At 37.8% G+C, this 15,589-nt stretch overlaps 1 protein-coding gene across 1 annotated transcript in view; it reads left to right on the top strand.

The window, feature by feature from the left end:
- Positions 1-13,503: 13,503 nt before the first annotated feature.
- The window catches only part of LOC149464859 (uncharacterized), a 90,301-nt gene continuing 88,215 nt past the window's right edge, over positions 13,504-15,589 (top strand). The window contains exons 1-2 of the mRNA XM_089674187.1: positions 13,504-13,974; positions 14,069-14,128. Coding sequence (XP_089530313.1) covers positions 13,843-13,974; positions 14,069-14,128 — 192 coding nt within the window. The 5' untranslated portion in view covers positions 13,504-13,842. The remainder of the gene's footprint in view (positions 13,975-14,068; positions 14,129-15,589) is intronic.

Genomic DNA, 15,589 nt, shown 5'->3' with positions numbered 1-15,589 from the left:
TAGGGCCATTGTTTCATAATGGGAAATATTCCTAATTGCATACCTCATGCTGTCTTGGCCAATGCATGCTACGAATATTCCCCTGTAACAGCTTCACAAAGGTTTTTATCATGTGGAAAACGATGGGTGGGGAAGGGGTGCACACATGTTTTTTTTTTCTTACATTTTCATATAGAAACCTGTAAGAAGGGGTCTGTTAGGAGAACAATTTGGTCAGCAGAGTCAACATATGCTCATACTCTGAGCAACCTGAAAAATCCTTCAATTCCAAATCAATTTCAAGTCTGTCACCCAGGTAGAAGATACAAAATCCACACTCGTATTCAATACCTTGAGCTCTCCTTTGGATAGCGTATGTGAAGACTCTGAGGAGAGGTTCACCACTAGGTCAGTTTCTTCATTTTGCTTTTGGTGGAACTGCCCACAGTTGTAAATCACATTTTTCCTTCCATGTACATTTTTTTTTTTTTTTTGTCTAAAAAACTTTGCTGCAGTGAAGAAGAGGACTAACTCTTATTACCCTTGGATTGTTAGGAAAATTCTGTGGTATTATGCATGTTTTGATAAGTATGAAATTGTCTTTACACTCACCAAGTGTAGGCCCTCCATTTTTTTTTTGTTTGTTTACAAATGATTTTATTAGTCTTTATGAAATAGGCTGCAAAGACAACATTACAGCATCAAGTAACAAATAAAACAGAAACAAGGCACATCTGTAATTTACATTCCAAAAAGGTACAGTTATGTAAGGCATGAAAATTAAGTGTATGAGCAAGATAGGTAAGAGGGTAGGCAGAACAATAATGGCACCAACAGAAAAACACGATCAGTTGAGTAGGCCCTCCATTTTTGATAGTTTATGTTGTGTCGAAATGTGTCTAATTTTGTAGTCAAAATCTGTTTACAATCATTTTCTGTGCATTCTACACTTGCTATTATCTGATCAACCTCAGCCTGACTACATACCAGAGTGTCTGCAGTTTTATTGATCAAGTATTCAAGTCTGCAAATGACAAAAACATTGGGGTGCAAACAAAACACACCCCCTAAATAGTATATAAGCATAACTTTTTCAAGTATAATTTGTATACAAAGCATGGGTGCTCAAACCATAAAGCAGGTTTCCTCACAAAACCCAAATATAGTATCGTGTTAAAATAAAAGGCAGTGCACCAGGCAGCTAGTGTTTCAAATAATTGCATATTTTTTTGTGATTTGCGCAATGTATAACATATAATTCACAATACATACTGTATAAGTAAATACTGTATATCCAATCCCAATCTCTAATTCCCTTAGCTAGACAGAGGCATACTATCTGCTGCATAATTGCAGTCGATCCCACAGTGGTATAAGGGGGAGACCCAGTGTAACAGTACAAAAAAATACATTAATACACATGAATTGATACCATAAAAATGGAACAAAGCAGGTGGACGTGGATATCCCAATGATTCAGGGTGAGAACCTTTTCAAGTCAGGATCCGCTTTCATAGCAGTGGTACCTATAGTGTTTAAATGAACCAATTAGATCCTTAGTTCCGGCTCTTCCCTGATAGGCATGTCTGCCACCAGATGCTGTGCAGTTGTCAAGTAATTTCCACTCCGCTCTCTCTTAGAGGAAGTCTTCCAGCCACTGTAGGAACATGCCAACCAGTGTAAGTGTAAAAAACATAATATATACAAGGTGTTCACATTAATAATAATAAAACCATAAACATATAAAAGATCTAACCACTTCCTGCTAGGGGGATTAAAAATAGTCTGGAGCACTGATAATATATGAAGGCTGACAGATCCTTATCCTCATTCATATTTTTCAGAGAAAATTTATTCAGTTTAAAGATTCATATATTTTTTTACACTTGTTTTTTTTTCTAGGTAGATTATGTCCTCTTTCCAAAATTGCATGCCTCACACTCAAGATTCACATCTCCTTTCTGCTACTGTTTGTCTTTTTGCTCCTCCCCCAATTCAGACAGGCTTCCCATCCCTGGATGGCATGTTCCTCCAGTGGCTGGAAGACTGCATCTGAGAGAGCGTGGACTGGATGTGACATCACACCGTCCAGGAGGAAGAGGCAGGACAAGCGATATGTGGTACCACTGGGTGCATTTAAACACTATATGTGTCTTGCTATGATTATGTTATGGTGTATCTGACTTTAGAAAGTAGTTCTCACCCCAAAACGTTGTGATTTTCACCTCCACCTGCTTATGAGTGTCTGCACACCAATGGGTTCTTTCTCTTAATTTGTAACATGGTACCTCTGGTAAAGTTAATTTATTCTATCATTTATACCATGGCATCTCTGGAAATGTGATGCCATATTGACTGTGGTATATACAGTAGGTTCTAAATGTACCTATAGCAAACTGTCTCTATCAGATTGTCTATCTCCCAATTTCCCAATTTTGGTCTTGCTAACTTATAAAGACCAGTGTTTTATCAATATACGTACAGTGTAACTAGATACTGAAAATTTACCTATTTGCCCAGGGTACACTAAGCCTTTTTCATGAACTCTTCCAAACCTACTGCAAATTTCTAAGCCAGGTTTGATTATGATCAACCCAACAGATATGTAAATCAGGTCCTTAATGACTCAGTGCAATGATTATTCTGACATGGTACAATGATTAATGCATCTCTTGTTGGCACTACATTTCTTGGATGTGAGTACAGTGGCCACCATGGAAGGAAGGCTTGGAAGTTGAAACACTATGTAAATATCATTCTCCTTCATGGATGATGAATGCTATAAATGAAAAAAGCTGATCCATTGGTGAGAACTATACAGGAAGTTACTTTGGTGTAAATAGTCTAATGTCTTATGTAAGTCTTGGCACAGCACTTATGGGTGATGTGGTAGGTGGGACAGGTTCCAAGGACACTACAGGCATCGGAAAGGGGCACTAGTAGAGATCCAAAGTGAGGCTGACACTGTCTCATTATCACTAAAGCAGAATCACCATTTTGCAAGTTGTGGCTTTTTATTGATCAACAGATAAGATGTGTGGTTTTCCTTATTGACTAGCATGGAAAGTGGTGGAGGCTGAGATTGCTTGTCCCTTAACCAGCTGAGCTTTACAGTCGTTTTCCTACTTCAGCTATAAGTCTATTTATTCAGCAATATCCTTGTTATTACTTGAAATACAGGAATTAGATATAAATATTTTTGGAGGTGGATAAACAAGTGGCAGTATTGTCTTTAAAGATTTGTTTAATTTAATATATATATATATATATATATATATATATTTTTTTTTTTTTTTTTTTTAAATGCAAAAAAAAACAGAGACCATTTTAAAAACAAGTTTATCATAGATACAAAGTGCCAATTTTTTTGTGCAGTTTGCCCTGTTTATCTTAACTATCTTAACACATACAGTAGATATAGAAAATAATCAACCCCCTTTAAAATAATCACATTTTGTTGCTTTGCAGCCTGAAGTGAAGATAGACAGTTTTTGTTTTATCCAGCTGTATTTACTCTTGCAACGTATAACATCCAAGAGAAAGATATAACAACAACATATCAGAAAAAAAAATCAAAGACAGAATCACTGAGTTGGAAAAAGGATCACCCCCCCTATGACTTGTAAACTCAATCAGGTGTAGCTAATCACCTTCTCAATGGCACACAAAGCCATTTGACTTTCAACTGTGACCAGCTGTGGTCATTTTGATTATCTCAGCATGAAAAGAGCTTTCCTGGAGTCCCTGATAGTGCAACTAAAGCAAAAATCAGCTATGGGTGGCAAGGCACTGCCAAAAGATCTCTGGGATAAAGTTGTGGACAGGCAGGAGATGGATACAAAAAAAAAATCAAAGGCTTTATAAATGTCTAGAAGCACAGTGAAGTCTATCATTAACCTCCCTGGCGGTATGATTATTTCAGATTTTTGGTGCTGAAAGCGGTACCATTTTTTTGCATGGAAATATGTATTTTTTTTATTGTAGGCCTGTAAGTTAGGAATAACTCACTGAAATCTGTCCGAACAAGAGTCTAGTAAACATTCCAGATATGATAAAACTTGAAACACAAAATCATAAATTATAATTTAATAAATAATCATAAAAAATAATATAATAATAATTAATTTAATTCAATAATATAATCAAACCAAAAACACTGAAATTTGAATTATAGCGCAAAGTTCGCACATCGCTGAGCAAAGTCGCAGAATCGTTTTCAGTGTCTGATGACGAATTTCCCCACAAATCATTATCACTCAATTCTGCAAGTAGTTCTGATTTACTATCGCTGTTCTATAGCTGGTCTAAAACCGATTTTGACATAAAGGGACGCTTTTTGGACGCCATCGACTTTTCTAAGTTCCCAAGCAGAAAGAACAGTCAAAATGCAGGCAGGGTACAGGACTAAGCAGTAGGGACAAAATGTATGTGAAAAGTTTTGAAACAGCAATGTTTTACTATGTAATAATCATTTTTTAAAAAATGAAATTTTTAAAAAAATTTGGCGCCCGTACGTCCCGACGTCACAGGGACCGGAACACGGAAGCCGGATGCCAGCATTGGCCGGAGGAGATGGCTGGGGACGCTGCAGGGGACGCATCGCGGGAGCGAAGGACAAGGTAAGTGCTGCAGGGAATCCCTATGCAACGCTGCATGGTAAGCCCGAGTGTAGCTCGGGGTTACCGCTTTTGATACTGAAACTTTACCCCGAGCTACACTCGGGAATACCGCTAGGGAGGTTAATAAGTGGAAGGCATTTGGTACAACACAGACCCTCCCTGGATCAGGATGTCGCTCCAAACTAGATGAAAGATTTAGAAGGTAACTGGTCAGAGAGGCTACCAAGAGGTCTACAGCAACAGTAGTCATTATGTGCATGTGACAACAGTATCACAAGTTCTCCAGAAATGTGGCTTTTAACCTCCCTAGCGGTCTGATTATGTCCATATTTCTGTGCTGAAAGCGGTACATTTTTTTGCATGGAAATATATTGTTTTTTTTATTGTAGGCCTGTAATTTTTAGGAATGACTCACTGAAATCTGTCCGAACAAGAGTCTAGTAAACATAAAATTTGAAACACAAAATCATAAATTATAATATAATAAATAATCATAAAAAATAATAATATAATAATACATTTAATTCAATAGTATAATCAAACCAAAAACACTGAAATTTGAAATATAGCACCAAGTTCGCACATCACTGAGCTTAGTCGCAAAATCGTTTTCAGTGTCTGATGACATATTTCCCCACAAATGATTAGAACTCAATTCTGCAAGTGGTTCTGATTTACTATCGCTGTTCTCTAGCTGATCTAAAACCGCTTTTGACATAAAGGGACGCTTTTTGGATGCCATGGACTTTTCGCAGTTTCCAGGCAGAAAGAATAGTAAAAATGCAGGCAGGGCACAGGACAAAGCAGTAGGGACAAATGCAAGATAAACAAATTTATTCAAGACCATCTACCAGTGATCTGTAAATGCTGGCTGTTCTTCAAAAAATGTAAACTCAACCTTTTAAATAAAAGAAAAAGGAGAAAGAACACTTATTTTATTAAAAGTAGTTGTAAACCCTTACATATACCCAGTGAACTGACTGGCCGCGGATGATACAAAAAGATGAAACAAATCCTCTTGCATAGGTGGTACCTGTTTATCTACATCTTTCTTTTTCCCTACATTCATTCAAAGTGCAGAATTTACACAGGATCTTTCAGCTCTGAAAAGCAAGGGGTGGGGAGCTGAAGTTACTGCATTGGGGAGAGCTCTGAGAACTAACTGAAGGGAAGGGACATACCCTCCTTCATACAGCACACAGGAACTGAGCTGAAGCTATCAACCACAGACTAAGCCCTCCCGTCACCATTGTTCTCTTGGTGTCAGGAAAACTTGTGAGAAGGGACTCATGCAGATAGCAGCAGTACGAGGCAGCAGATAGAAATGACACTTTGTATTGTGACAAGGGCATACTATAGAGGCATATGGTTTGTTCATATTTTATGTCTGAGCTTTACAACCACATTAACACAAGAGTTAAACTGAATGTATTGGTTGGTGATATAAACTTTTGTCTGTGGTAAACTCCTTCCTTGCATCCACAATTCAAGCTAAATCTGGTCATCTCTCTAGATTTTAGTACTGTCAAGCAGCTGCGGAAGCATCTTGCTGCTGGTCAGTGTCATTTCATCCTTATTATCCATTACATAAACATCTGTCTTAGTGTAATACACACTTAAAGAAAATCATTTACTAAACCTTTGCCAAATAGCTGATCAAGTTAAGGGGAATTTAGCATTAATAATGCAAAAAAAACCCAACTGAATGGCTGTTTGAAGTGAAAACAGGTGTTCCAATTTGGCATGCCTTTTAGCAAATTGCTTCCTAAAATGTAAATAATTTCACATTACCTGTATTTGGCAGAAAAGAGCCACTTGTTTTGTTGTTTCTAACCAAAAAACTATGTAATGCATTGTCTATATTTTATAGAATCAGTAAGTAATTAAATGAATTAATTTCCCTCATTACACGTTTGTTATTAACAATAATTATATTAAAGTGCTTCTTTGGACAAAACCTTTTTTTTATTGTTTACAATATAGCATGGAAAGGTTATCAACATACCTGGGAACTTTTGAAAATCAGTGGACCTGAGAAGGGAAGTGGGACAAAGGGTAAAGTAGGGGATGAGGCTAATATAAGCACTAAAATGTGTTTAGGAGTTACAGCTTGCACTGAAATAGTGCCAATGGTTGTTGCACATTGCACTGAATTGAAGAGTTCAAGTGGAGCAAATATTGGAACTAACGATAGCAAAGGAAGAAATGCCCCAGCATCAGCGTGGATCTCCATAATGGGATTAATAAGTATCCCAGACATTTATTTAAGCTTGCAGTTTTGGTTGGGGAGCAGACCGCCTTTACAAGGTGCTTACTAAACACCATAAGCAGCCAAAGCATCACTAACGCTGCCTTCCCAATCCCAATTTGAAGTTTTAATAAATGCAAAATTCACATACACAATAACGAAACATAAAATGTACAAGTGAAATAATGTCCATAATAATCTTCTGCAATATTGAGATGGTGAAAAATTAAATTATACTGGTGCAGTCTTTGTGCAGTTATTTCACTCTGTCTGGTGCACAAATCACAAAACCGTGCCCCCCTCTGGTGTTCCTGCACCCATCACAATCTGTGGACTCTATGCATGAGCAATTGGAGTCATAAGCCCTTGCATACAGATTTCTCTGGCACATGTAAACTTCCTTGGTATACACTATTCTGTTTCCCTCCTCCTTCATCGCTTCTCCTGTGCAGTAGTTGGATTCAATTGCTCTCACATGTAAGAGACCAGACAAAAAGAATCCATATAGCGTAAATCCACTTAATTACCAAATCATGCCAAATTGTTTACACTCACTTAAAAGGTATATAGATGCATAAAAAAGAAAAAAAGCGCCAAACCAGCGTGCGCTCTATGGACCGGAAGTGACATCACCGGTTGACTCCATCTTATGAATTTTGCCCTTCCCACAAAACGGCGTCAGAAGCTATATACTTTGGACATCATGTGTTTATTTATTGAGTTTGTGAATTTTGCATTTATTAACAGATCAAATGGGGATTGGGAAGGCAGCGCTGTGAGTTGGAATACCATCAATTAGGGTTATAGAACCTTTGTAACAGCGGCAGTCTTATCACTTTATTTGTGTTTTGGTATTTTTATCATTTTAAATTTTATTTGATTTATTTCATATGTTCTTTTACACACTGCATGTTTTTTTCCCACATTTGCTTAAACAGTCCTAGTGTGGGTAGATAGAGATCCATATTATTAAAATATCAATAATGTCACTTGTCTCACTTTCTGCTTTAAAAAAGCCACTAATTAGGTGCATAGAGTGCCTTTATTTTAAAAGTCCAAAAATTAGATTGCTGTGGAGAAAATGGAAAAATTAAACACAACTCTGGGCTCGGGCTCATGGCTTACCTCCAGTACTTCCCAGTATTCCCCCCCCCCCCAAGGTGTGCAGGCTGTATTGTATACTATGTTTTTAATTTACCTTTTTCTGAAATCTTCAGAATGATGCAGTGCTGCCTCAGATATCACACAAATATTCACCAAAACACTGGGGACAGAAAAACATGTTAATGTTTGCTACCATTATAGATAAGAGCTTTGGGTGCCTCCAATCTCTAATTTTACTATTTATTTTTAGTTATTACAGGTACTTATATAGTGCCGTCAATTTACTCAGCACTTTACATATATATAGTATTTTCGCATCAGTCCCTAACCCTCAAGGAGCGTACCATCTAAGGTCTATAACTCACATTCATACATACACATACTAGGACCAATTTTGACAGGATCCAATTAACCTACCAGCATGTCTTTGAAGTGTGGGAGGAAACCCAGGCAGGCACAGGGAGAACATGCAAACTCCAGGCAGGTGGTGCCATGGTTGGGATTCGAACCAACGACCCAAGTACTGCCAGGCGGAAGTGCTAAAAATTTAGCCACTGTGCTGCCAATCTCTAATGTACCAATCTACAAATATATTCTAGATTGATGATATTTTGGTTTCTATTTTATATATTGTTGTGTTCATCACCCCCAAATATACATACTTAATAACCTGTTTTACCCATTGTGGTTGTCAAGCATATCAACATTAGCAGCAGAGTCAAATACACCATGTTTAGAAAACTAGAAACATGAATCCCATTTATAACAAAACAATCTCAATCTTAAAAATATGGTGTTAACAAGGCCTCAAATCATAAAAACACATATTGTTGACCTGGTTCTGAATGATATTAGGAATGCCTCCAATCTCTACATGTATGTATAAGGACATTATTATTATTATTATTACTACGAGTTTATATAGCGCCAAAGGGTTTGCTCAGCGCTGTACAATAGGGGGGACAATACATGGCACGACATGGACACCTGTACAGAGCAATATCCAAGTCAATGACCCACATGTTGAAGCCAGTGGAAAAGTATTTCAGCAATGATTATGAGAAGAGTTTAGAAATAGCAGCCTACATATTTTGTTCATCACTGGTTCCTTTACATTTTTTGTAAAATCATACTCTAGATGTTGTGGAAGGCATATATAACATGAATAAACTATGTTATACAGAACTGCATAATGTAATAAGCATTGGAAAGGCTGAGAATTAGAAACTGTGGTACCAGCAGAGTAGGTTTAAAGCTGGTAGCAAACAGCTGTGTGTCTTATGACGAAGATGAAACTTCAGAGGCACTAGCCTGCAGCTACGTACAGCAGATCCTCTCCAGACAGCCAGTGAGTGTGATAAGCAGGCAGGAAGAAAAGGAAATCTTTCAATGGAAGCATCTGTTCCATTGGGGATTTTCCTTTACCTTGGAAATATTTGCTTTAATTTCCTGTTGTGTCTCTGAGTCAGACAGTGAAGGGAAATTTCCCCAACAGGATATCAAAAGAGGGTAAAAGCACTGCCCTCTGTTTTGGCTATTGATATACTTTAACTGAGCAGTAGCTAGCCATCAGTTTCAAATATCAGTGTCTGTAACTATGAGACTCACTTTCTGACAACATTGCTTATGTTTGTGGTCAGGAATAGATGAGAAAAGTGAGCTGTCATATACCAATCCCAAATGACGTATCGTTAGCTTAAGTCAAACATTTGGGCAATGTTCAATTCGCTGAACACATTTATAAATATTATTTGACCTGATCAAATTTGTAAAACTTAGCTATTCAAATTAGGCCTATCACTAATGTGTTTATTTTTAGGCCTGGAGCTTGCCAAGTCTCTGATTGCACAAGAATGCTCGCAGCTCAGAGCATTAACTCCTAAGTTACCACTGTTCATCAGTTCATGTTGTAGTGGTCATTTAATCTTAATGGCTGGATTCAGTAAGAATTTGACCCTCTCATACAAACTCAACCAGAATACACACATACCAAGTTAATATTTATTTACATATTTATTATTTATATAGTGCCGTCAATTTACGCAGCACTTTTACATACAGATATTGTACATTCACATCAGTCCCTAACCCTCAAGGGGCGTACAATCTAAGGTCCCAAACTTACGTTCACACATACACACACTAGGGCCAGTTTAGACAGGAGCCAATTCACCTACCAGCATGTCTTTTGGAATATAAAAACTATCAGTGCAGTGCAGTGTTTGAGAAACAATTTAACTTATGTTCACAGTTCTACCTCAATTAAAGTGTCATGATGGCTTGAGGCCAGCAATTTCACATTGTTAGCATTTTACAAATAATTTATAGATGGAGGTTACTGCTATTGTGTAGCAACTTGTAGAACAACTGTTTCTTCTAAGGTCAGGGATCCAGAAAAAAAGGTTGACAGTCTAATTTTCACACATTATGCATTACTGACAAAGCTACACATTCTTTTAGATTTAATGGCACAATAGGAACTTTCTTTTAAAAATAATTTCACCACAACACATTAATTTAAATGTGTGGAAACAAGACCTTATTCATCTGCATATAGCAAGTAAATAAGAATCATTTATTTATATAGCTAAGTAAGATCCAAAACCACTTGCTGTATGTACGCCACACATATGCCACAGTCCTTGTACCCATAAAATATGCTTTAATTGCTGTTTCACAAGAAAGAGTCTCGCAGACATGTACAAATCTGAGCACAGTAATTTTTAAAATAAATTAAATGCTTCTATTACATACAGTCATGGCCGAAATTGTTGGCACCCTTGATATTTCTCCAGGAAATCATGTATTTCTCACGAAACGTATTGCATTAACACATGTTTTGCTATACACATGTTTATTCCCTTTGTGTGTATTGGGACAAAACAAAAAAAGGGAGGAAAGAAAGCAAATTCGACATAATGTCACACAAACCTCCAAAAATGGGCTGGACAAAAGTATTGGCACCCTTTCACAACTGCGGATAAATAAGAATGTTACAAGCATGTGATGCTCCTGTAAACTCACCTGGGGCAAGTAACAGGTGTGGGCAATATAGAAATCACACCTGAAAGCAGATAAAAAGGAGAGACGTTCACTTAACCTTTGCATTGTGTGTCTGTCTGTGCCACACTAAGCATGGACAACAGAAAGAGGAGACGAGAACTGTCTGAGGACCTGAGAACCAAAATTGTGGCAAAATATCAACAATCTCAAGGTTACAAGTCCATCTCCAGAGAACTAGATTTGCCTTTGTCCACAGTGCGCAACATTATCAAGAAGTTTGCAACCCATGGCACTGTAGCTAATCTCCCTGGTCGTGGACGGATGAGGAAAATTGATGAAAGATTGCAACGCAGAATAGTCCGGATGGTGGATAAGCAGCCCCAAACATGTTCCAAAGACATTCAAGCTGTCCTGCAGGCTCAGGGAGCATCAGTGTCAGCGCGAACTATCCGTCGACATTTAAATGAAATGAAACGCTATGGCAGGAGACCCAGGAGGACCCCACTGCTGACACAGAGACATAAAAAAGCAAGACTACAGTTTGCCAAAATGTACTTGAGTAAGCCAAAAGCCTTCTGGGAAAACGTCTTGTGGACAGATGAGACCAAGATAGAGCTTTTCGGTAAAGCACATCATTCTACTGTTTACCGAAAACGGAATGAGGCCTACAAAGAACAAAACACAGTACCTACGGTAAAATATGGTGGAGGTTCAATGATGTTTTGGGGTTGTTTTGCTGCCTCTGGCACTGGGTGCCTTGACTGTGTGCAAGGCATCATGAAATCTGAGGATTACCAAAGGATTTTGGGTCGCACTGTAGGGCCCAGTGTCAGAAAGCTGGGTTTGCGTCCAAGATCCTGGGTCTTCCAGCAGGACAATGACCCCAAACATACGTCAAAAAGCACTCAGAAATGGATGGCAAAGAAGCGCTGGAGAGTTCTGAAGTGGCCAGCAATGAGCCCAGATCTAAATCCCATTGAACACCTGTGGAGAGATCTTAAAATTGCTGTTGGGAAAAGGTGTCCTTCCAATAAGAGAGACCTGGAGCTGTTTGCAAAGGAAGAGTGGTCCAAAATTCCGGGTGAGAGGTGTCAGAAGCTTATTGATGGTTATAGGAAGCGACTGATTTCAGTTATGTTTTCCAAAGGGTGTGCAACCAAATATTAAGTTAAGGGTGCCAATACTTTTGTCCAGCCCATTTTTGGGGTTTTGTGTGACATTATGTCATATTTGCTTTTCTGCCTCTGTTTTATATTTGTTCCAATACATACAAAGGGAATAAACATGTGTATAGCAAAACATGTGTTAATGCAATACCTTTTTTGTGTGAAATACTTGATTTTCAGGAAAAATATCAAGGGTGCCAACAATTTCGGCCATGACTGTATGTTTTTGTGCATGCTGAGGCACCAAAGCAGCTTGACCCGCAGGGTGCAGATATTGCAGTAGAATCTTCTGATTTAGTATGTTGAGAGTGTAGAGTGATTAGTAGGCTGCAAGGCAAAATGGGTCAAGTGATCTAGACCGCAACACATGTAACTTGTAGAACGTGGAATTTTAAGTTTAGTAAAGTGTGACTGGGTTTAGCAATGTCCTGGGTAATGTAGATAATTTGTGGTATGGAGCTCTCTCATCCATGGCTACAGTCAGGTAGTGGACAGTCTCTCTGCAGATGCGGGACCCATGTTCCCTGGATTCCTGCAACACTGAGCGCTCCAGATGACAGCACTCTGGTTTGCCCACTTGCCAGGCCGCCAGTCCAGCTTGCCAGCAGTCTCCAAATTTTTCTCATTCCTTCACTCTCTCTGAGGTTCTGGCCCAGCCTGGATCTCCGGCGTCCCGCACAACTTTCTAGTAGCCTACACATCTCACAATGCTTTTCTTTGGTAGAGTCTGTCTAACTGAGCTGCAGAATGCTATCATCTTATGTCCATTTAACATCCTGCACCCAGTATTTCTGCAGGGTGTTACAGGCAATTATAAAAAAAATTGGAGTAAAAAAATTGGAGTGGGATTCTAAAACACAAAGGTGTACATTGGGCTTAGTTTTTGGCTAGGACTGCACTTGAAATTAAAAATGTATGCTTCTAAATGGAGAATGAAGATTCAGGCTCTTATAAATGCCCATTCTTGAATGGTTCTCAATTACATAAGCATTTTATTTGCTGTTTATTGAATGCTTTTTCTTTATTCCCTTTACAAAATATTTTTATGTCTTATAACTCCATTTGACCTATTTTTTTTGTCTAATTTATTTCAACTGAAACAGTAGCTGAAAAAAAGCAATATTTCCATTCATTCTGTATAAATGATGACTTGAAAGGCACTCATACAATTAAATTCAGAAGCAGAATAGTCGTTATCTGACCTAGATATCAGATTCTTTGTGGGTGTTTGACTTTTCCTAGTCAAATACAAAAAGAAGACAAGCAGTTATGATCAGCACAAGTAACAGCTGCAAGCCTTCAGATGTTTCGGTAACTGCTGTACAAGTTCGTAATACAAGCAGAAAAGAGGCTCATTAATAAATACTTTGTCATCACAGGATTTATTGTTTTGCCAAATCCACATTCTTTCACTCTTAGGACCATATATAAATACTTCCGGTTCCTCCGGTTCCTGTAAGCATTCCAGCCTCACATCTACAAACTGTATAAGAATAAAGCAGCAAGCGACAAGACTGAGGATTGATAAGGTGAAATTCTGACCTTAGGATGGCTTTACAAACCCAGCAAAGGATATAAAGGGATTAAAAAAAACTACACTACAGCAGAAGACAATCATTGAAGCACAGAAGAAGTTGGAAGGACAGTGCAATAATAACCTAACTGTGCGACTGTTCCCTTGCTGTTACATTTCAGAATGTCACATCCCTTCTGATTCTAGAACATGAGATTGGCTGCTACATGTGCTTGCCTGTTCCTGATGCCTTTGGCTTTCATGCAAAGTGTAAGCGACTGTATGGTTAATATTAAAATTGAACCGTGCCGTCACCTTCTCAATTTTAAATACAACGCTGAAGTAAGTAAAAAATAATTTCCACTTCTATTTTTCTTCTCATATTATTTTTCAGATTTTTTTTTAGTTGGTTAACATTGTGTACTTTTGCTTGCAGGGCATGCAAAACCAAACGAAGCGACTTCTCATTTTCCACAAGCACTTTGATAAACTCAGTGTAAGTTCTCTTTTCTAATAAGTGAATAAAACAGACAAGACAGGTGTTTTTCTATAATGGAGAAAATTAAATATGGCATGACTGCTATTGCTTTTGATGTATATCTTTACATTCCGACTACTGATGTTTGCAAACGTTGATTTACAATTAGTGTATTATAGTGTTTTAGGCATTTATGTGATTCTGTGATATGCTCGCTTCTTCACGTGTAGGTACTTTGTGCTTTGTGGTATGCTTAACTGCACAAATATGTGAGAATTATACAGTCCCCATTGAAATTTGTGAGAAATGGTTGAAAATAAGTAGAACTGATTCATAATGACAAACAAATGGACAGAGTGACCATAATTACCATATATTTTCACATTGTTTCTGGGGCACCTTGCAATTGCTGAGATTAATATTTGTACCTAATGCTTGTATAATCTATATGCATTGTAATATAGGTAAGTGGTCCGCAGTCAGTGTGTCTTCTATCTCTCTGTACGCAGTTGCTTAGTACATGTGTGCTAGCTAAATTAGATATGTTCTACTATATGCATGTAAAAACAAAGAAAACAATGCTTTTAACTATATTTAAACCACTTAAATATTTCATTATTTTTATGAATATTGATTAATTGGTGCTATCTTTCATACTCTGTGTCTTACTATTGTTTGTACTTAAATGCTACTCATAAATGGACAATGTCTAGGAAACTGATTAATATGAATTTTAGTGTTTTTCATTTATAATAGTAGAAGTGGCGGAGGACTTAAAGGGAAGTTTAGTGAAAGAAAAAAAAGGTGGCTGGTTACCCTAAAAAAGTAATTCATTTTTAATGAAATCTTAAAGTATGGAATAAGTAGCTCAGAAAAAGTAGACCAATAAATTAAAAAAAGGAAATTCAAATCGAAACGACTAACAGCTATTAAAACGTATTCTACTCTAACAGATCTGATCATGGCATGCCTTTTCTTTGCTGATGCCTGGTGTGAAACACTCAATCCACCTGTAGTGTGCAGTGAGGTGTGGTTTTGTTTGTGTATTGATAACTATATCAATGAACTGTATTTTTATATGCTTATTGACTATACTTGTATAGAGACCCTGCCTTAAGTTGGAGTGTCCCTAGCTAAATCTTGTGCATTTGCTGATGGGCTGTAGCCAGATTGAGTTTTGTATTTTGTGCTTACGGTTCAGGACATTGATTATTTCTCCTCCCTGCTGTTGAATTGTCTCCAGTAGTTACTCTGAGACGTAACAATATATTTGGTCATGAATGTTTATCTACCTTAGCCAATCAATGAAAGTTTTGTTTCAGAGATGTGAGCTGAAGGAAGTGGATTTTAGAAGGTGGTTTGTAGCCACCTTCTAGAAGGGTCTTTTCCCTTCCCTTCTGAGCTGCTGGCTGGACATGATGTCACAATAAGGAGGTCTTTTTTAGGACTTTGCCCCTATTGGGATCCTGAGTCAAGGCT

The sequence above is a fragment of the Staurois parvus genome, unplaced genomic scaffold (assembly GCF_062004578.1).
Source record: "Staurois parvus isolate SC_StPar_1 unplaced genomic scaffold, SC_StPar_1.0 ptg000147l, whole genome shotgun sequence".
Classification (NCBI taxonomy): Eukaryota; Metazoa; Chordata; class Amphibia; order Anura; family Ranidae; genus Staurois; species Staurois parvus.
Note: the sequence above shows the minus strand (reverse complement) of the source record. Positions and strands in the feature narration are given on the sequence as shown.